Source organism: Drosophila montana, unplaced genomic scaffold (assembly GCF_035044405.1).
Source record: "Drosophila montana isolate Dmon_TW-CO22-7 unplaced genomic scaffold, ASM3504440v1 contig_1417_1, whole genome shotgun sequence".
Classification (NCBI taxonomy): Eukaryota; Metazoa; Arthropoda; class Insecta; order Diptera; family Drosophilidae; genus Drosophila; species Drosophila montana.
Genome location: NW_026996370.1, coordinates 5,598 through 28,641, shown reverse-complemented (window position 1 = coordinate 28,641; position 23,044 = coordinate 5,598). Strand labels below are relative to the sequence as shown.

The 23,044-nt window shown below is 38.7% G+C and overlaps 1 protein-coding gene across 2 annotated transcripts in view; it reads left to right on the top strand.

Annotated features, from left to right (window-relative positions):
- LOC135429956 (ecdysone-induced protein 78C-like) overlaps positions 1 to 15,469 on the top strand; it is a 50,325-nt gene extending 34,856 nt beyond the window's left edge. For both annotated transcript variants that reach the window (XM_064684464.1, XM_064684473.1), the window contains 3 exons: positions 13,631 to 14,229; positions 14,304 to 14,579; positions 14,871 to 15,469. In XM_064684464.1, the coding sequence (XP_064540534.1) occupies positions 13,631 to 14,229; positions 14,304 to 14,579; positions 14,871 to 15,248 (1,253 nt within the window). In that variant the 3' untranslated portion in view covers positions 15,249 to 15,469. The remainder of the gene's footprint in view (positions 1 to 13,630; positions 14,230 to 14,303; positions 14,580 to 14,870) is intronic.
- The last annotated feature ends 7,575 nt before the right edge of the window (positions 15,470 to 23,044 follow it).

Here is a 23,044-nt window from a genome sequence, read left to right as displayed (position 1 = left end):
TGGCAACTGCAGCTTCAGAGCTGTGACTGCGGCTGCATCTGCAATTTTCACTTGCACTTTGCTGCTGGCAGTTGAGTTAATTTTATTTGCAAAATAAAGCGAAACAAACTTTAAATGGAGTCAAATGCCAATACACACACGCACACACACACACACTTACAAGGGGGAAAGGGGCGGGCAGCGGCCAGACGTCTGCAGAACAAAGATTGCACACACAGCAGCAGCAGCAGCAACAACAACAACAGCAAAGCAAAAGCAGCAAAACGAACAAAAAAAGTTCAAACGCCAGACAAGGATGCACCAAAGTGCAAAGGCAGAGAGCAAGCGACCAACGACCGTACGAGCGAACGTATGTAGAGGGGGGAGAAACGGCAGAGCGCTCGACGCAGCAGACGACGACGTCGGCGTTGCTGAGCCAGTGCTTCAAAAGCGGAAAGCAAAAAGGATTGAACAACAGCCAGCAGCAGCAGCACCAGCAGTAGCAGCAGCAAAGGCACTGAGAGAGCGAGATAGACTGAGAGAGGGGCGAGGAAGAGCGAAAGAGCGGCGGGTGCAGTCAAAACAGCAGGAGGCAATGGCGACGCACGTGAAGACGCAGCAAAGCACACGCATAGCACACACACACACACGTATATATGTACATATGTACTGACTGAAATAAGAACAAGTGCATTGACACTTTATAGCGATGACGACGACGCGACGACTGCAAAGGGTGAAGCACCAGTGCGACGACGCTGGCAGCGCTGCATTTTGATAGCAGCGGGCTGTAAATATGCAAAGAAATAAGAACAAAACAAGATGAAGCAGGCGTAGAAGAGCAAAGCATAAAGGGATTGATCCAGACACACACACAGCTGATCAGCCAGAGCGAGAGCGACAGCCCAAACGAGAGCAGTGTGAGGGAGATGCAAGAGTGAGAGGGCATGCCCAAAAACTGGCGATCGTTGCACTGTGCACAACAACAACAACAACAAGAAAGCTTTAATTCTTTATTTTCTTTTTATTTGCTGTTGTTTTTGTTTTTGTTTGCGGAGCTTTGGCTGGAGCCGGTAGCTGATTATGAGATTGCAAAACGAGTCGCTCATTATGAGCGTGCTCATAATGTTTGTTTGCCCCACGATGACGTTGCCAAACAGCGAAAGCGCCCAGCAAAAAAGTCAAGAATGAAATGCGAACACCAACAACATGAAGAACAAGAACAAGAACAAGCACAGGCACAACAACAAAGATCACTGACGACAAGGCGACGATGCGGCGATGCGGCGAGGCGACGCGGTGACGAGGCGACGATCAACGACGACGTTTATAGTTCAACGCACCGTCAGGGCGTGCTCCCTGCTGGCATCGTTAGCGGTAGCCATTGGCCAGTGCCCCGCAGACGCCGCCTGTCTTTGGGGCTCCTTGCAGAGGAAGAAATCACTCAGCCGCCGGCTGCAGCGCGCGCTGCAATTCTTCCATTGTCGGTCATTGATCGTGCGTGCTCATAATGAAGCCAACGACTTGCTGACTCTTTCATTAACTACACGACCTGATCATGTTGTGATCTTATTACGTTGACAGACAGAAGGAGAGAGAGAGAAAGAGAGAGAGAGAGAAAGAGATGGGGAAGGTAATACTGACAATAATAAATCATAAAGATCCTTAGCTAGTCTGATCTTCAAAATATGACTTTTTAAGAAGAACTCATAATCTGCATTTACAAATCTTACAGCTTATTAAGGTGACACACTGATAGAGAAATAACGAACCAAAGAAAGTAAGAGATAGAGATAGAGATCATAAATCATAATGATCTTTAACTAAATTGATCTGCAAAGAAAAGATATCGGCTTCTTTTTCTGCGTTTCCAACTAAGTCTAAAGCGCATGCCTCAAGCTTTATTTTACCATATTCTACGAATGAGCCGTAAAATTTTAGAGAATTTTATAATTGATGACTCAATTTAATGACTGAGCGCAGCTAAACGATCTTATTATAAACTGAATAATAGAGAAAGATAGAGATGAAGTTAGCACCCACAACGTACAATCATAAATCATAAGAATTCCTAACTAGACTCTTATTCAAAGCGATCACAGCTGATCTTATCATATCAAATTGATCGCTGATAACAGCTAAGCGATCAATTTTGTGCACTCTTGTTGTGATCCATATGTAGATCGCAGGCAAGATCAGGCTACTGGCTTCCATTATTAAAGTAAACTGAATAATAGATATAGATAGAGATGAAGTTAGAGCCCGCAAATCATAAGGACTCTTAATTAGACACAGCTGATCTTATCATATCAACTTGATCACTGATAACAGCTTTTGTGCAGTGATCAGCTACTCGTGTTGATGTTGTTGTGATCCATGGGTACACCCACGCCCTGGGCACAAGATCGCCGAGGAGATCGGGCTACTGGCTTGGCGAGATCATTGATCTTACCTACTTGGCGCTGCTAATTTGTATTATTAATTCAATCAATCACAGTCCGCGCGCACCCTAACGATCCGATCGCAGCGTGGATCGACAGCGAGCATTGATCTCTATATATATACATGTATATATGTAAATATATAGAGTATATGTATATATCTGGTCTCGGTCATGCTCTCTCTGGCGATTGGCATTTCACAAATGCGCGCCGTTCTAGTTTTGCGCTGTCGATGTGAATTTCTGACGTTGTCGGCTGATTCGCGATTTCGACTTGCCGGCCTCTTGGCTAATTTAATTGTTTGCCTTTTCATTAAAGCGGCCGGGAGCTGCTGGGCCCCAATGTGGCCCATGGAAACATTTATAGCACAAATGCGCGCCTCTCTTTCAGTTTTTAATTCGCTAATTGCTAATGCGACCGACGCTTATCAAATTGGAGCATCGCCTCGCAAGCATTTATTTGCCTCGACTTTATTTGCTTCTATTTTTTGGCTACTGTCTGATGTCTTAGGGCTGCCTTTGCCGCTGCCGTTGTTTGTTTTAATTTAGCTACACATTTTAGTTCAAATATTTGATAAGCAGCCGACGAGGCTGGCATTTGCGTAACTTTCGGCATTACTCATACGCCCTGTTAGCCCGTTTGCCCCTCAACTCAACTGAACTCAACTCAACTCAACTTGTTTGCACTCTGAATTGCTTCCGCTCGCTAAAATACTTTTCTAATTTTATTTGCTCTACACAATTTGTGCTGTATCTGAATATCTAATTAACATTCGCATAGCCGCATTCGCATTATGGCTAATTTGTTTGACGCTTTTTGCATTACGAATTTTGTATTTTACTTTTGCTGAAATTCAATTTTGAATTTGAGCTTCAACAAAATCAAGTTCAATAAACGCTTAACGAGCGCTGCGGAGGCGTTGCTTTTAATTGTTTTGACTTTACTTTTATTTTATTGAACTTTGCACTGAGCACAGTTTATTGGTTGATTTAAAATCATTGAAATTATTGTCATTATTGGTTTAGCAGATAGCTGGGAAATACTGCCAAAATGAGTTTTCAGATTAAAGCAAAAATAAAAATAATTTTGATTATTTTTATTGTTTATTCTAAATATATATTATTGCTATTGTATATTCTAAAGAAATATGGAACATGAAAATATTTATAAGCATATGAACTAGCTAGAATAAACTTTGTTTGGGAATCAGTTGAAGTCCTGGACAGAATTTTCAGCTCATTTTTGATAACTTTCCTTTATAATATTTCTCATCAACATGCACTTTATATAGCCCTTAACTAATCGAATAAGCATAAAGTTGCCCCAATTTTTGGTATCTATAAAACATTCCTGTTTGAACACCCTCGCGCATTAAGTGGGGCACACACACACACACGCACACACACACACACACGCGCGCAATCTCGAATGTTGCAAAGAGACAAAACTAACTAACTTTTCAGCTGGCACAGCACACTCGACACCCGCTGCATTTGTTGGTTGTGGCAACGCCTCCGCATTGCAACCAAGTGAATGCAACTTTTAACACCTCCCCATGGGGGCATGCCACAGCAGGGGACTGGAAGAGGGACTGAGGGAGGGACAGGGACAGGGATAGAAACGGGAACGGGGGCAGCAGCGCCAACGGCAGCCAACTGTATTTTTTATCTAATTAGGTAGTCAAAATATACAAAAAGAGAACGCTCCATGTTTATAAGTATGTTTGTGTGTGTGTGTGTGTGTGTGTAATCTAAACTGTGTCACTAAACAAAAATCTGGCGGGGCACAGAGGAGAGTCAGAGGAGACAGCAGCAGCAGCAGCAACCGCTCAACTTTGCGCTGCTCAGCCCAGAAAATTGTGTCAAACAGATAAAAGTGTTGATGGAGATGGCACGGAGGCGGGGCGGGGTGGAGCAGCGAGTGGGGCCACTCCGGCCACTCCTTTGGGGGCCAGATCCGAAGCAGCAGCAGCAGCAGCAGTTATGCTTATAACCTCAATTCTCTTGCGCTTGATGTGTTTAGTGGAGAAAACTGGCCCGAAAATTGTGGAGCATTTGAATAACTTGACCAGAATGCAATAAAGAAACACACAAAAGCAGTGAAAAGCACGCAAGAATGGCTATCCGTGGCATGCCGAAGACTAAATACCCTTATACAGAAGTGTTAATATGCAAAAGCTTTATTATCCAGCGGATTGTTGCCATAGGAGCTAAAGGTAAATCAAACAGATTCGATAAGAGCTGGAAGATATGTTAAATTCTTTTAGATAAATATAATATTTTCTAGATAATATCACAGTTAATATAATGTAAATATTATATTTTCTTAGACATCATAGAAATTATATATGAAATCGGATTGATTTATTTGATAAGAAAAAAAAAGTTGTTCATATGAAAACCTATTTTTCGACCGATTCTTCGTATAGTTGATATAGCTGTTCGATTTTGATAGGATTTTGCTTATATGTAAGCAACTTCAATAAGATATAAAAAAAGGAAGATTAGCTCCAGGTATTAAACCCCACAATCAATGTTCGATCATTCCTAGGCAACTTAATTATATAGATCCGATTTGGCGGACTTGAAATAGCTTTGAATCTAATCAAGAATACATATAGCGTTTCCTCTAAGCGTTACAAGCTCCGTGACAAAACTGTAAAACCCTTTGCAAGTGTATAAATAGAAGTGAGATAAAAAAGCGGCTAAAAAGCCGCTGTCCAAAGTAGGCGGCGGCGTTGATTTAAATGGCACCCAAAAAGTCAGTCATGGAACGAGAAGGCAAACGCAAGAGAGAGAGAGAGAGAGAGAGAGGTGGGGAGAGGGGAGGGGGAAGAGACAGACAGACCGAGAGATGGACAACTATTCAAATTGAGGTCATTCATCCCGCTTCGTTGAGCGCGCTTAAGTGAATTATATGTACGTAGTTGTAGATACTCAAACTCATGTATCTGAGAGATACAAACGCGAGCTAACCCACAGCGCTGGCTGTGTGTAGCAGTAGTTATGTGTCGCCAGCGGAGCTCGGTAACTTTAAAACTATTTTTGTCAGCCATGTAGGGCAGGGGGAGGGGTAGGCGATGAGAGAGGGGTCACAGATCTGTGCCAGCAAGCATTTACACCTCTTCAAAAAAGAAGAAGTAGAAAAAAAAGCAGCACTCAACCCATTTACTGTGGGACGAAAGCCTTTCTCCATGCCAGAGCTAAGCGGCTTAGCTTTTGGATTTACATAATGAACACGTTAATTGCTGACAATTTAAGCATGGCTGATTGACTGGTTGACTGACTGACTGACTGACTGATTGACTGATTGAGCAGTTGTGTGTATTTAAACGATCGTTCAAAAGATCGTTCAACGCCCTCCCAGCTGAGATATCATCATCATCATCATCCACAGCCATCGCACGCACTTTACATAAATATCTGCATAAATCAATTCTGTCTTTTTGATTTCCTTCTTCAATTCGTATTCAATTTTGGACTCTCGTCCGTCTGTCTGTCTGTCTGTCTGTCGGTCTGCCTCTAACTCTTTTGGGGCGTCGTTTCATTTGCTTTTCATATGGGAGTAGGTCAGTTCAAAATTTGCATATGCCTTGACTGATTTTGATTTCTTTCTGATTTCTTATTCATATTCTCTCTGGCTCTTTGCCCCGCCCAGTTGCATTTATTGCCCGATTTAGGCAAAAAAACGCCCAACACCCGCCCCGCCCAGCCACGTCCATTTGAAGTGTACAACACGTGGCACATGGGGCAACTAAGGCGATTAGCCGCAGACTCTGGCAATTTGTTTGGCTTTGGTTTCGCTTGATTTGGCCCAAATGAATGCCAAATTTTTGGCTTCTTTGTGTTTGCTTCGATTGCGGCTTTTGTTAAAATGCTGCGTGGGACCTGATTTTCGATTTTCGACATTCGACTTCGGCCAAAAGTTTATGCAAAAAGGTCGCCAATTGACCGAAAAACCACAAAATCAACTTCAACAATGGGCGAAGGCCCAAGGGAATCACAATTGTGGCTTATTAGATTCCATTGCTATGAAATAACTGGACTTAAGCTTAAAGCACATAGCCAACTGGCTAACAAATAAAGCTTAAAAGTTCAACAGCTACTTTGGCATCTTATCTTTGATTAGGAAACTCCCCTTCTACTACTCAATAAGATTCTTATAGTATTAGCCGCGATTTTATACCCGTACAGAGTGTAATACGACACAAGTTTATTTACATATTCACCTTGAAGTATATTCATATTCGAGTTTTGTATTTTGGTATAGCTGATTGATATAGTATATATTACTATACACTATATAGATATCTATCTAAGTTTCTCTAAGTATATTCACCTGTAAGTAAATATACATTCTTGACTAGTATTAACATTTGAATATATATATTCATCTTTCTGTTAGTCCAATCCGGCGCCATATAATCTTTCAGTCGTATCTATAGGCAGTCTTAAGTCTATCTCATATAGTCGCTTTCCACGGAAAATTCGTGCTACCAACTTATATTTGTAGCTGTCACAGAAGCGTCCCAACAGATCCGACACCGTTAAGGAATAGAATTATAGAAATATATTGCAAGATATATGTCTAAATGTGTGTATAATCTACAGCACTTCAAAGATAACTGTTCGCTCTTTTTTTATATTACAAACAAGAGTTCTTAACTATCGATAGCAAATATATACAATCGTTAAGTGTTTGAATGCGATATTTGGCTTAGATATTGACTGTCGATACAAAGAATATAACATTGCTTAGTGTTTAGTTGCGATGTTCGACTTCAGTTCTTAACTGTCAATAATAGGTAGAAAACGATATCTATAAAGCTAAATGCATGAATGCGATGTTTAACAATATCGATATCAAGTAGATATCGACGATAAATGGTTGAATGCGATATTTAACAAGAGCTATTAACTATCGATAGCAAGTGTTTGATTGCGATGTTTAAACATATTTCCTTACTATCGATCGCAAGTAGATATCATCGATAAATGATTAACTGCCATATTATCGATGCACACGTTTATCGATAGTTAAATGCAGCTACCGTTATCATGCCTGGCCCATGGCTGAGGCGCTTCTCAGTTAAACTGATTTACACACAACTTTCTTTGTTATAGCAAAAATCAGTTCCTTTCTGTATAGTTGTACAAATAGCGCACTATCAACTGGCAAATCACTTAAACTATGTGAATTATAGTGTTATCCAGTGGAGTGTTCAGCCAGGTCAACAGCTAAATCAACAGTTCTATCTGTGAGTTGTGTGCCACATCTAAGCTATCTAGAAACGAAGCGCTATAAAATGCCAATGGCAGCCTTTGAGCAGCCATCAGTTAAGATTCTATCGCGTCGAAGACTATAACAGAAACCCAACTCAGATGCAGCTAGGTGAGGTTTACCATCCAGTCACGAGTCCCGGTTAGCCAATCTCAAGAGTTCTTCTCCTGCCGCAGTTCTTCAGCTCTGCCTGATGCTGTGCGCCAGCCAGGCTCTGGCTCAGCTTGGGCCTACGGTGACGTGCAACCTGGACGGCTTTTGCTTCTGCACGGGCCATCAGGTGGGCGATTTGGTGCCGGACTGCAAGGACTGCAGCGCCTACTACAAATGTGCTGCGAGTAGCATTCAGCACGAGCTGTGCCCACCCGGGCTGGTATTCGATGTCCAGCTGCGCGCCTGTGCGCCGGGCCAGTGTCCGCGCGTGGATGGCGACTGCTCCACGACAACCTTGTCCCCGCCGCCGCCGCTGGATGACTGCCAGAATCCGGAGGTGGAGTGCGCCTTCCATGGCCAGATAATTGCACATGCCGAGCATTGCCGCTACTTCTGGACCTGCGTGGAGAACTGTCCGAGGCTGGGCTTCTGTGAGATTGGCATGTGGTTCGATCGCCAGCATTTCGTTTGTGATTTTACCAAAAATGTGCGCAACTGCCCCGCGGGCAGAGACTAAAATCCGGCATAATAAAAAACTGCACGCAGGCAATTGCAAAGTGAAAGAGACTTTTAACCAGGGCTGCAGACGCACAATTAAGTTAACTGTGGTTCGTTTCTCTGCTAAAATTAACTCCTTTGTCTTGAGGTTTGGTTCGTGAAGTGGGTTTTGCACATGCTTCAAAGCTGGGTTTGAACCAGGAGATGGTTCAAACTCGGTAAGTTGTAGACTTTCAATTGATTACAATTTAAATTATGTTACATTTTGTATATATTTCAATCAAAATTGTCAGCTATCAAATATGGTTAGATAAATGTTAATAGCTGGGGCTAAATTTATCTAAATTTTGCAGTTGGTTTTCCTCAGAGGTTTTTTTTTCGGTTCGTGTCTCGGTTCAGCTGTTATTTTCTTTTTTTTTGGGTTTGGTTTGGGGTTCGGTTCATGGTAAAAGGTAAATTTGAATTGCGTGCTCGAAACGTTTCGGTTCAAACTGGTTGGTTGCCTTGCTTTTAACGCTCATTAAATTGCAATTGGCGGCATGAATAGGCAACAACAACAACAACAACAGCAACAACAACAACAAAGGCAACAACTTTGCGTTAATGTACGCAAATTGCTTGACACAATTTTTATTTGCGAGTGGGCGGTTGGGCGTTGGGCGGGGCGGCTGCTGCGTGTTCGTGTGTGTGTGTGTGTGTTTTTTTTTTCATTATTGCTGCCTTGTTGTGTTTGTGTTGTTGTTGTTGCTGTTGTTGTTGTCGCTGGCAAGCAACAAATTTAGCACGCAACTAACAATTTTTAGCTGCTCCAGATACAACAACTGCCACCGACTCATATACACACACACACACACACACACACACGCACACACACACACACATCGACACACCTTGACGCAAGCAAACGCAAACAAATGCTAGAAAAAATCATTTGTGCTTTAGCGCACCGAAGCTGAAATACCCTAACAGAAAAGTTTCTACAGCTTCTTCGAACTTACAAAAAAAAAAAACGCGAATAGGTTTTTTGTGCCATTTTTATTATTAAGTTACTCAAATTGGTTAGATTAAATAATAATGAGTTGAAAAACAAATGTTTAGTAATAAATTAACTCAATCATAATTATTTTAATGATAAAATATGATTAAAATCAAATCATTTATACAGCAAAGATTGAAAGATTCGAGACTCTAGCAAAGGTTTGATTTCAGCCTTTTAAGCTGCATTTTTGGACACAGTTTTTCTTATAGATGTGAAATGCAGTAAGTTTTGTGATGTAAAAGTAAAAGTTATCAAAACTTAGCATAAGAATAATTTGCCCTCTACTCATTTTAGCTTGTTATAGTTAGCTAGCAATACAATATGTAATAATATTAATAATACATACATAAAATTATTAATATTTTGTTATATTGGTTTAAAAAGAAACAAATCCGTTTAAAGCAAAATATAGCTTTAGTTGTCTTTTACATATGATATTTGGGTATAGGAAGAATTATATATTGTGCTAGGTTTGAAACATTTCTCTACTTTCTTAATTTTTTCTTGCGAATTGGGCACTTAACATTCACATAAGCTTAAATTATATGTTTTATAAATATCAAAAGTAATTTAGAAATAAAAATATTTCAATTAGTTGGCAAACATGGTAACATAGCTAAAGCTACTCAAGCAACATGCATAGAAAAGCAGCAACAAAAAAACAAAAACAAAAACAAAAAAAAAAAATGAAGAAGCAAACTTTCACCCAACTAAGCCGCAGCATTTTGGACAATTTCGTAACTGGGTAAACACACACACACACACACACACGTACGCTGGCAAATGTGGAGTGCATAAAGTGCAGCACGGCGACAGCAGCAGCAACAACAACAACAACAACAGCAACAACAACAACAACAGCAGCAGCAGCGACAGGTGAATGAACGACCTCAAACGAGGTCAGCAGCAACTGCGGGCCAAATTATGCCGCTAGGTTGTGGGGCCAGGGCAGCGGCCGGAACCGGGGGCCGAGCCCGAGCCCGAGCCCATTCAAGCGCACAATAAAGCCAAAAAAAAAAAAACTAAAAAAAAAAAGCTGAAGAAAAATCAACTATATGCAGTATGATTATGTGAATGCTTTGTTGCTGTTGCTGTTGCTGTTGTTGCTGTTGTCGGGCAGTTGATGGCTGCTTGGCTGGCAGTTGGCTTCAGTTTCAGGCTGAGCTTCGCATGCTAATGGCCAACCAACCACATGCCGGTCAACAGTGTGCAACATTTGGGCCACTTTACGGCTGCCGATTCACATTTTGTGTGACCCAAATCCTGGCCTGGCATACACCGAGTCGCAGATGGATCGACTGAATGGATGCTGTGAATTCAAACAAGTTTGTCCCTATCAGCACTCCTCTCCCCCTTTCCCTTTCTCAGTCTATCATTGAAGCCATTTGGCTGCACTAAATCACTTAAGATGCTTTCAGCAGGAAAAGAAGTTTAGGCTTAGTCTTATTTATGTGACTGGCTTGGACTCTGCTCTGCTGTGTCCATAATGGATGATGTTGACCTGCACAGTTTGTCGAGAGTGCCAGAGAGTGGGCGTGCTGGGCGTACTGGGCGTGCTGGGTGGGTGGCTGGGTGTCTGTCAGGTGACTGGCTAAAATGTGGAGCAGCCTGTCTAAGCTGGCACGGCTGAATGGCTAATGCCGTAGATTATGGCCGGGAAAAGCAACGAGCGCAACAAATTATTTATGTGAACCACGATTAAATGTGGCATTTGTATAGTTTTTCTGGATAAACATTTGCTTGGATTGATTTTGTTAGGACTCCACTTTAACTGTAGGAAATAAGTTCTTTATAAGAGCCGCAAAAGACTTTAGCTTGAACATTATTTCAGCTTACATTTTCTTTATATGAATCCAGAAATTCAATTATTTATTTGCCATGAAGCGAACCTTAAGTTGGGATAGTTGTTGAAGAGCGAACTTGAGCCTGAGCTGAACCAATTTTAAACAAAATTTGTGGTTCAAATCTATTTATTAAATATTTAAAAATATTTTTGCAAAGTTGTTTAGATTTTGACAATGCATTGATCGCCCACTAATTTCTTTTCTTTCGTTTTTAATTAGTATATTGCTACTTATTATTTTTATTAAATAACAAACAAAAATTGAAACTTGCTGCGGAATTTGAACCGGCGACTTTCCACTTGTTGGTCAGCTTCTGTTCTATGTATTTAAAATTGAACGAGGTTTGGGGCTCTAATCTACGAAAAACTTAGTTCAAATATGTGAATCAAGTTTTAGCGATGAATGGAAGCGAACCTTACGACAGGTTCGCTGGTTCAAACCGTGAACCGGTTTATTACATTTGTTTTCTAAAAAAAACTTGTATCTGTTTGCTAAGTTTCGAAATGTAACAAACTTGTGTGCGAATTGATATCACTTTGTGATACTTTGCTGCTGCCTGCTCTGGGCATTGAGCTGCTCCACTTATTGGCAGCTTTATGAGGCTCTCGAGTGCCCAATCTGGCCTTCAGCTGCAGGCGTATCAAGTCAATAAAAATATCTGCATTAAAGCAGCTAACAACAAGCTAGCGAGAGCGGGCGCTAGGCAAAGAAATCGTGCAGCTGGCATCGTCGGCGCAATGAGCTGCTAATTGAAGACACCTTAAAAATAATAATAACAAAATAAACAGAGCAGAGCGCCCGCCACAAACAATTAGCAGAGTTGAAGGTGTATGCAACAACAATGTGCAGCTCTTGTTCGTAAGTGTGTGTGTGTGAGTGTGTGTGTGTGTAGTTATTATGTCATAATTAATTTACGAGCTGTGACAATTAACGAGATGAGCAGCTGGTGCAAAGCGTGACTGCAGCACAGCACACACAAGGCCGGCGCTAAAAAAGTGGCCCACAGATGTGGGTCAATGCGTTGGCCAATCCCAAACGATCAACTGTCGCTCTGCTCGCTTCTCGCCACTCGCTTCTCGCCTTTCGCTTTTCACTGCCCACGCGGATTTGACTTTTCCGGGCGCACGCTGCGTATGCGCAATTTCGTTCGCCCGCCTGTGGCTTGAGCAAGGTCTTGGCCTTCTCGCTGACCACTTTGCACAACTCGAACAGACGCCGTTTCGTCATAAGTGCAATAACAAATATGTGTAAAAGATACAAAAGTATCTTTTGGATTGTCTGTTGCTGAAACTGACGCCGCCGGCGAATACCACAGCAGCAATAACAATAACAATAACAAAAACAAAAACAAAAACAAGCCAAAGCACGCACACAACAAAATCAGACAGTTTTTTATATTGAGCACAGTGGGTCAATGTCCCACTGATAAAGTGAGCGTCGCCAGCGCCAGCGCCGTAGCCAGAGCCAGTTGCTGCTGCCACCAGTTGAGAGCCAGCAGCAACTGGAGCAGCTGCTGCTGCTGCGTCGTTGTCTTCGTCGCCGTCGTCTTCGCCGCCGGCTGCCAAAAGGCAAATGCGATTTTAATTAATAAAATATGCTGTGTATTTGGTTGCACAAAAGAAATTTCACGTTTACATTTTTGCAATTTGTTTCGTTTGCTTTGCTGAAAACTAAAACGTCAAGCTAATGAACATTTTCTTTTTTAGAAATATGCTAAAAAATTATGTTTTCTTTTTTTGAGCGGAAGCAACAACAATTTGCCGTCTGCCAAGTTAAATTTTGGTACAAATTTGCCAGTTGAGCTGCTACAAGAATTTTGTTGCCCATTTGCTATAAATGATACAGTGGGTGCGTCCGTGCGTCCGTGTGTGCGTGTGTGCGTGTGTTTGCTTTAGATTTATGCGTGTGCCACTTTTATTGTGTGACATTTTGGCTAAGATTTAAATTTAAATTGCTTTAGAAACTAATTAATGGGTTTCCATTGCGTGTGACGCAAACTTTAAAGAACAAAAAAAACAACGTGTTGCTATGTACAAGTAATATAAATTTAAAATAATGTTGCCCAATTTGTTGACTATGATGGCGCATAAATAAAATAAATGTGAGTTATAGATGAAAACAAATATAAACATGCGCCGTTAAAAAGTATGCTACATAACAATTGCTGCTGTTATGCACATGTAAAATGGCGCCGCTCAAAAGTATGCAACACTTTTTAACATAACATGTGCAGCCATTGTTAAGTATTAACATTCTAGTTTAGCATACTTTTTCGCTGTTAAGGTACTGAACTGTAGATTGCACTCATGCTGCATACCTTGCGGCTGCTTTGGTATATTTCGCGCTCTAATTTGAATTTGAAAGCCAACTGACAATTCTTTCTCTCTTTCTTGCAGCTGTGCGTTATGGTCGCGTACCCAAGCGTTCACGTGAGCTGAACGGTGCGGCAGCAGCAGCAGCCGCTGCAACAGCATCAGCAGCCAGCGCGCCCCTAAATGTGGATGAAACCAGTGCCAATAATTTGCATACAAACCTAATACAGCAACAACAACAGCAGCAACAGCAGCAGCAGCAGCAGCCGCATGCGAGCAGCGTGCAGCGCGTAAATACACCAAGTACACCACAAACGCCACAAATGTGTTCGATAGCCTCATCGCCATCGGAGCTGGGCGGTTGCAATAGTGCCAACAACAACAACAACAGCAGCAACAGCAATAACAATAGCGGCAACAACAACAGCAATGCAACAGCTGTAGTTGGGGGCAACCATCACCAGCAATTGGTCAGCATGGGCAGCAGCGGCGACATGGCCATGACCCAGGTGGGCATGTGTCATCCGCACGACCATCACGACAGCCTCGCCGGCACCGCCAACGAGCTGACCGTCTACGATGTGATCATGTGCGTCTCGCAGGCGCATCGCCTCAATTGCTCCTACACCGAGGAGCTGACACGCGAACTGATGCGACGTCCAGTGACGGTGCCACAAAACGGGGTAAGTGCCGCATCGAATTGAAATCTGCCCTACAAACTGCTCAAGTAACAGGAGATTCATTTAATCCTTCGCAGATTGTGACCACCGTGGCGGAGAGCCTGGAGTTTCAAAAGATCTGGCTGTGGCAGCAGTTCTCGGCGCGCGTCACGCCCGGCGTGCAGCGGATTGTGGAGTTCGCGAAACGCGTACCCGGCTTCTGTGATTTCACCCAGGACGACCAACTGATACTCATCAAGCTGGGCTTCTTCGAGGTGTGGCTGACGCATGTCGCCCGCCTGATCAATGATACGACGCTGACGCTGGACGATGGCGCATATCTGACCCGACAGCAGCTCGAGATACTCTACGATGTGAGTGAGAAAACCCAGAGAGAAGGAGATCAGATACCCTGACAGACGTGCTCTCAAGCAAAAGCTTTAATTCCGAAAGATTGTTCATGTCCTAGCCATATGATATAGTAGTCCGACTAAAAGGCTATTTATTGGGTCTCCGTGCTTCCCATACAAAAACTCATTTTATATATTTATATTTATCCGATGTGGATAAGATTTTATTCATGTTGTTTCTTAGCAAGGATATTTAATTTAATTGAATTTAACTTAAGTTCGTTCGACTTGGCTAATACGATTTTCCATTTGCAGTCGGATTTTGTGAACGCCCTGCTGAACTTTGCCAACACGCTGAACGCATATGGCTTGAGCGACACAGAGATTGGTCTCTTCTCCGCGATGGTGCTGCTGGCATCGGATCGGACCGGCCTCAGTGAGCCGAAGGTGATTGCCCGTGCCCGGGAGCTGGTGGCGGAGGCGTTGCGTGTTCAGATCCTGCGCTCGCGAGCGGGCTCGACGCAGGCGCTGCAGCTGATGCCGGCGCTGGAGGCTAAAATACCGGAGCTGCGCTCGCTGGGCGCCAAGCACTTCTCACATCTCGACTGGCTGCGAATGAACTGGACCAAGCTGCGCCTGCCGCCGCTCTTCGCCGAGATCTTCGACATACCCAAGGCGGACGATGAGCTGTAGACCCGTCAAATGTTCTACAATCTGTATGTTTAAGTAATTAGCGTTAAACGAAGAGTTGGCAGCATTAGATACATCAGCAACAGCAACAACAACTACCCGACATTAAAGCAAAAGGCAACCAATTTATCAGATACAAGATACAAGATACAGATACATAGTTAACTACAACTACAACTAAAACTAAAACTAAAGTAATGCATTAAATATTTAGCAATGTTGAAGGCGTTCGCAAACATTTTAAGCAAACACACACTCACACACACACACACACGCACACCTGCGATTATAGACTTTGAGATACTTTTAACTGAGAAATGTTTTTGTTAATTTTGGAATCATTCTAAAGCATTCTGAAGCAGCCACAGCTTGAGCACTAGCCGTACATACTCCATGCGCAACATAAGATTTATTTATTTCATTGTCAAGCTCATCAAATCATGCCCTATAAATCGAACAAACCTATCCAAAATCCCACTTCCCACACGATTCCCACATTATTTGCAACTTTTCAAAGAAACAAAAAGAAAAAAAAAAAACTCGACTGAAGTGCGAGCGTTCAAGTTCGAAAAGTACTGTTTACTTTCTAAAAGAAATAATAATATTAATAATACTTACTGTATAATTAAAGAACTACTTATAAATATATCAAATATATACATATACACATATATATATATATATATATATAGATATATATATATATATATACCATGTAAACCTAGAGTTATCTAGTGTAGTTCAAGCAAAAAGACCCAATTTTCTTTGCTCGTTTATTGTATCTGCGTGTAAATAAATTTTAAATTAATTTTTAACATTTAACAACGGCCACGCCTTGATTATTATTTCTTTAAGTTGCTAAAATGATGCTCTTTCCCGGACCGGAAAAGATTTCCCCTCGGAAAGTGTTAACCGGCGACGGCCTCAGACGTCGCCATCATTCGAAAAGTGTTCATAATACTTATATTCGTTTAAAAGATATCGCATAATCTTAAGTGCTTCATTTGTATAACTTGGAACAATCAAATAATTTGATGAATTTTTGAATAGATTGGTGCTAAATTTTGTGTATTACGTTTCAAAACCGAATACATAGTAAAAGTAAAAACAAATCATATATATATATATATATATATAGATATATCTTCAAAACTCTAAAGCTCTTCATTAATTGTTGAATTTATATAGAAGATTTTGTAAATTTTATTAGTGTGAAACAAAAATCATATTATAGTAAATAAATATATAGAGAGGTAGCTACGCTCAAGACCCAAATGCGAGAATTGGCGTAGCGGCCGTTTTATGCTCCATGTGTACCTTTCGCTTATTCAACTAGAATATGTATCTAAAGAACATATATATATATATATCTATAACATTTGCAATATCTTAGTAAATTCTCCACTAAATGTTCTAGCTGCAGCTAACGATATTTGCTTATATATCCAGGATCTATTCACTATCCGATTCAAATTGAGAACCAGTGTAAGCCAGTGCGCATATTGAAAACTTTGTGAATGTAGCATTAATATTTGATTTGTAATAATACAATACATGATTAAATTATACAATTATATATATGTATATGTAATTCATAGATACACTTTTTTACCTACTGTAGCTTTGATTACATTTTTCAATGATGTGTCAAATTTTAAATGGTAATTATGGTTAGTACAACATGCATCAAATACTCTCCACAAAAAGCATTAATAAAATCAACAAAAAACGAAGATAATGTCAAAGATCAAACGTCGACTTCCTACTATTATAATGAGTCTGTCAGTCGGTACTCGATGAACCAGATTAACTCAGCATGCAATAAATTTATAGATGTATCAGATGTATCGTATATCCAAATAGCTTTGCTACAAACTAAGCAAGAGCACAACTATACTAAAAGTCGCGCCTTTCGACTAACTAAAGCCCAAGCAATATGTAAAGCAAATAATACGTGACAAAAAAAAAGAAAAACAAAACGAACCATTCAACAGCTCAGACAAGATCTGTGCATTGAAACCCAATGCTATCTGGTCTGAGCAGGCAAGTCAGGTTCAAAACTCTATATGTCGTCTATCTAACAAGAGTTTATAGATTTCTAAGGCGTCTGTCTACCATTTGTTTTGCCTAGGGCAAGTTTTCTGTCTACATACTAAACGAATTCGCTTAACTATCAGCTAAAAAATGCAAATAATAGAACCAACAGTATGCATAACAACAAGCGACAAAAGATAAGTAAACGTATTTGCAAAATGAATAACAAAAAAATGAAAAACACAATTAATATACAAATAACAAACAAATTAAATCGCAAAACAAGCGCCGCAGATTGTAATAAAATTACAGAAAAGTACTTGAAAGCAAACAAACGTCTCTGAATAAACTGAATACTACTATGCTAGTAGCTATACAATTAAATAAATTCTTATATGAAAGAGCTTGTTTTGTTTGGTTGATTGACTGATTGACCGACCGACCGACCGACTGACCGACTGACCGACTGACGGACTGACACAGCCTAAACGATAAGCGTTAAGCAGCTGAAACTCGTATAGAAGCTTTCTTTTAGGTTGAAAGTTAGCATCAAGAACCTAAAACTAACAAAGATTACCACGAATATATCTGATTTATTGATTCCATCTGAATATCTCGGGAAAATATTGTCATATTTTCAAGAGATAGCCTTATTCGGATCAGGACAATTCCATTAATTTTAAATTTAAACCGAATTTAAAATAACATAAATGAAAAATCAATCGCCCTAAAAAAATTAAAATCTAAAATTTGATCAAAATCAACAAAATGGCAAGGGGTTACATCACGTTTTTTCTCAAATTCGGGGTCGGTTCGAAAATAAAAACTTTTTTGATGATTTTTATTGAATATCTCGGGTAAATATTGTCAGATTTTGAAATGTTATACCTTTTTGAATTTGTAGGGATCCCTACTATAAATCTGCATTCAAACATTTTAAAAATCGATGGGTTAAAAAAAGGGGTTGACCAAAAACCGATTCGTTTGTAAAGTCAACCTTTTTTGATGATTTTTTGAAATATCTCGGCCAAATACTTTCCGATTTAGGAATTTTATACCATTTTGGACTCGTTAGGATCAGTACTATCGATTGGCATCGAAAAAATAAAAATCTAAATTTTGACCAAAATCAACAAAATGGCAAAATGGCATCACGTTTTTTCTCAAATTCGGGGTCGGTTCGTAAATAAAAACTCTTTTGATGACTTTTATTGAATATCTCGGGTAAATATTGTCAGATTTTGAAATGTTATACCTTTTTGAATTTTTAGGGATCCCTACTATAAATCTGCATTCAATCATTTTAAAAATCGATGCGTTAAAAAAAGTGGTTGACCAAAAACCGATTCGTTTGTAAAGTCAACCTTTTTTGATGATTTTTTGAAATATCTCGGCCAAATACTGTCCGATTTGGGAATTTTATATTGAATTTTATATTGATTTTTATTGAATATCTCAGGTAAATATTGTCAGATTTTGAAATGCTATACCTTTTTGAATTTGTAGGGATCCCTACTATAAATCTGCATTCAAACATTTTAAAAATCGATGGGTTAAAAAAAGTGGTTGACCAAAAACCGATTCGTTTGTAAAGTCAACCTTTTTTGATGATTTTTTGAAATATCTCGGCCAAATACTTTCCGATTTAGGAATTTTATACCATTTTGGACTCGTAAGGATCAGTACTATCGATTGGAATCAAAAAAATAAAAATCTAAATTTTGACCAAAATCAACAAAATGGCAAGGGGTTACATCACGTTTTTTCTCAAATTCGGGGTCGGTTCGAAAATAAAAACTTTTTTGATGATTTTTATTGAATATCTCGGGTAAATATTGTCAGATTTTGAAATGTTATACCTTTTTGAATTTTTAGGGATCCCTACTATAAATCTGCATTCAAGCATTTTAAAAATCGATGGGTTAAAAAAAGTGGTTGACCAAAAACCGATTCGTTTGTAAAGTCAACCTTTTTTGATGATTTTTTGAAATATCTCGGCCAAATACTGTCCGATTTGGGAATTTTATACCATTTTGGACTCGTTAGGATAAGTACTATCGATTGGCATCAAAAAAATAAAAATCTAAATTTTGACCAAAATCAACAAAATGGCAAGGGGTTACATCACGTTTTTTCTCAAATTCGGGGTCGGTTCGAAAATAAAAACTTTTTTGATGATTTTTATTGAATATCTCAGGTAAATATTGTCATATTTTGAAATGTTATACCTTTTTGAATTTGTAGGGATCCCTACTATAAATCTGCATTCAAACATTTTAAAAATCGATGGGTTAAAAAAAGTGGTTGACCAAAAACCGATTCGTTTGTAAAGTCAACCTTTTTTGATGATTTTTTGAAATATCTCGGCCAAATACTTTCCGATTTAGGAATTTTATACCATTTTGGACTCGTAAGGATCAGTACTATCGATTGGAATCAAAAAAATAAAAATCTAAATTTTGACCAAAATCAACAAAATGGCAAGGGGTTACATCACGTTTTTTCTCAAATTCGGGGTCGGTTCGAAAATAAAAACTTTTTTGATGATTTTTATTGAATATCTCAGGTAAATATTGTCATATTTTGAAATGTTATACCTTTTTGAATTTGTAGGGATCCCTACTATAAATCTGCATTCAAACATTTTAAAAATCGATGGGTTAAAAAAAGTGGTTGACCAAAAACCGATTCGTTTGTAAAGTCAACCTTTTTTGATGATTTTTTGAAATATCTCGGCCAAATACTTTCCGATTTAGGAATTTTATACCATTTTGGACTCGTAAGGATCAGTACTATCGATTGGCAACAAAAAAATAAAAATCTAAATTTTGACCAAAATCAACAAAATGGCAAGGGGTTACATCACGTTTTTTCTCAAATTCGGGGTCGGTTCGAAAATAAAAACTTTTTTGATGATTTTTATTGAATATCTCAGGTAAATATTGTCATATTTTGAAATGTTATACCTTTTTGAATTTGTAGGGATCCCTACTATAAATCTGCATTCAAACATTTTAAAAATCGATGGGTTAAAAAAAGTGGTTGACCAAAAACCGATTCGTTTGTAAAGTCAACCTTTTTTGATGATTTTTTGAAATATCTCGGCCAAATACTTTCCGATTTAGGAATTTTATACCATTTTGGACTCGTAAGGATCAGTACTATCGATTGGCAACAAAAAAATAAAAATCTAAATTTTGACCAAAATCAACAAAATGGCAAGGGGTTACATCACGTTTTTTCTCAAATTCGGGGTCGGTTCGAAAATAAAAACTTTTTTGATGATTTTGATTGAATATCTCGGGTAAATATTGTCAGATTTTGAAATGTTATACCTTTTTGAATTTGTAGGGATCCCTACTATAAATCTGCATTCAAACATTTTAAAAATCGATGGGTTAAAAAAAGGGGTTGACCAAAAACCGATTCGTTTGTAAAGTCAACCTTTTTTGATGATTTTTTGAAATATCTCGGCCAAATACTTTCCGATTTAGGAATTTTATACCATTTTGGACTCGTAAGGATCAGTACTATCGATTGGAATCAAAAAAATAAAAATCTAAATTTTGACCAAAATCAACAAAATGGCAAGGGGTTACATCACGTTTTTTCTCAAATTCGGGGTCGGTTCGAAAATAAAAACTTTTTTGATGATTTTTATTGAATATCTCGGGTAAATATTGTCAGATTTTGAAATGTTATACCTTTTTGAATTTGTAGGGATCCCTACTATAAATCTGCATTCAAACATTTAAAAAATCGATGGGTTAAAAAAAGGGGTTGACCAAAAACCGATTCGTTTGTAAAGTCAACCTTTTTTGATGATTTTTTGAAATATCTCGGCCAAATACTTTCCGATTTAGGAATTTTATACCATTTTGGACTCGTAAGGATCAGTACTATCGATTGGCAACAAAAAAATAAAAATCTAAATTTTGACCAAAATCAACAAAATGGCAAGGGGTTACATCACGTTTTTTCTCAAATTCGGGGTCGGTTCGAAAATAAAAACTTTTTTGATGATTTTTATTGAATATCTCGGGTAAATATTGTCAGATTTTGAAATGTTATACCTTTTTGAATTTGTAGGGATCCCTACTATAAATCTGCATTCAAGCATTTTAAAAATCGATGGGTTAAAAAAAGTGGTTGACCAAAAACCGATTCGTTTGTAAAGTCAACCTTTTTTGATGATTTTTTGAAATATCTCGGCCAAATACTTTCCGATTTAGGAATTTTATACCATTTTGGACTCGTAAGGATCAGTACTATCGATTGAAATCAAAAAAATAAAAATCTAAATTTTGACCAAAATCAACAAAATGGCAAGGGGTTACATCACGTTTTTTCTCAAATTCGGGGTCGGTTCGAAAATAAAAACTTTTTTGATGATTTTTATTGAATATCTCAGGTAAATATTGTCAGATTTTGAAATGTTATACCTTTTTGAATTTGTAGGGATCCCTACTATAAATCTGCATTCAAACATTTTAAAAATCGATGGGTTAAAAAAAGTGGTTGACCAAAAACCGATTCGTTTGTAAAGTCAACCTTTTTTGATGATTTTTTTAAATATCTCGGCCAAATACTTTCCGATTTAGGAATTTTATACCATTTTGGACTCGTAAGGATCAGTACTATCGATTGGCAACAAAAAAATAAAAATCTAAATTTTGACCAAAATCAACAAAATGGCAAGGGGTTACATCACGTTTTTTCTCAAATTCGGGGTCGGTTCGAAAATAAAAACTTTTTTGATGATTTTGATTGAATATCTCGGGTAAATATTGTCAGATTTTGAAATGTTATACCTTTTTGAATTTGTAGGGATCCCTACTATAAATCTGCATTCAAACATTTTAAAAATCGATGGGTTAAAAAAAGGGGTTGACCAAAAACCGATTCGTTTGTAAAGTCAACCTTTTTTGATGATTTTTTGAAATATCTCGGCCAAATACTTTCCGATTTAGGAATTTTATACCATTTTGGACTCGTAAGGATCAGTACTATCGATTGGAATCAAAAAAATAAAAATCTAAATTTTGACCAAAATCAACAAAATGGCAAGGGGTTACATCACGTTTTTTCTCAAATTCGGGGTCGGTTCGAAAATAAAAACTTTTTTGATGATTTTTATTGAATATCTCGGGTAAATATTGTCAGATTTTGAAATGTTATACCTTTTTGAATTGGTAGGGATCCCTACTATAAATCTGCATTCAAGCATTTTAAAAATCGATGGGTTAAAAAAAGTGGTTGACCAAAAACCGATTCGTTTGTAAAGTCAACCTTTTTTGATGATTTTTTGAAATATCTCGGCCAAATACTTTCCGATTTAGGAATTTTATACCATTTTGGACTCGTAAGGATCAGTACTATCGATTGGCAACAAAAAAATAAAAATCTAAATTTTGACCAAAATCAACAAAATGGCAAGGGGTTACATCACGTTTTTTCTCAAATTCGGGGTCGGTTCGAAAATAAAAACTTTTTTGATGATTTTTATTGAATATCTCGGGTAAATATTGTCAGATTTTGAAATGTTATACCTTTTTGAATTTGTAGGGATCCCTACTATAAATCTGCATTCAAACATTTTAAAAATCGATGGGTTAAAAAAAGGGGTTGACCAAAAACCGATTCGTTTGTAAAGTCAACCTTTTTTGATGATTTTTTGAAATATCTCGGCCAAATACTTTCCGATTTAGGAATTTTATACCATTTTGGACTCGTAAGGATCAGTACTATCGATTGGCATCAAAAAA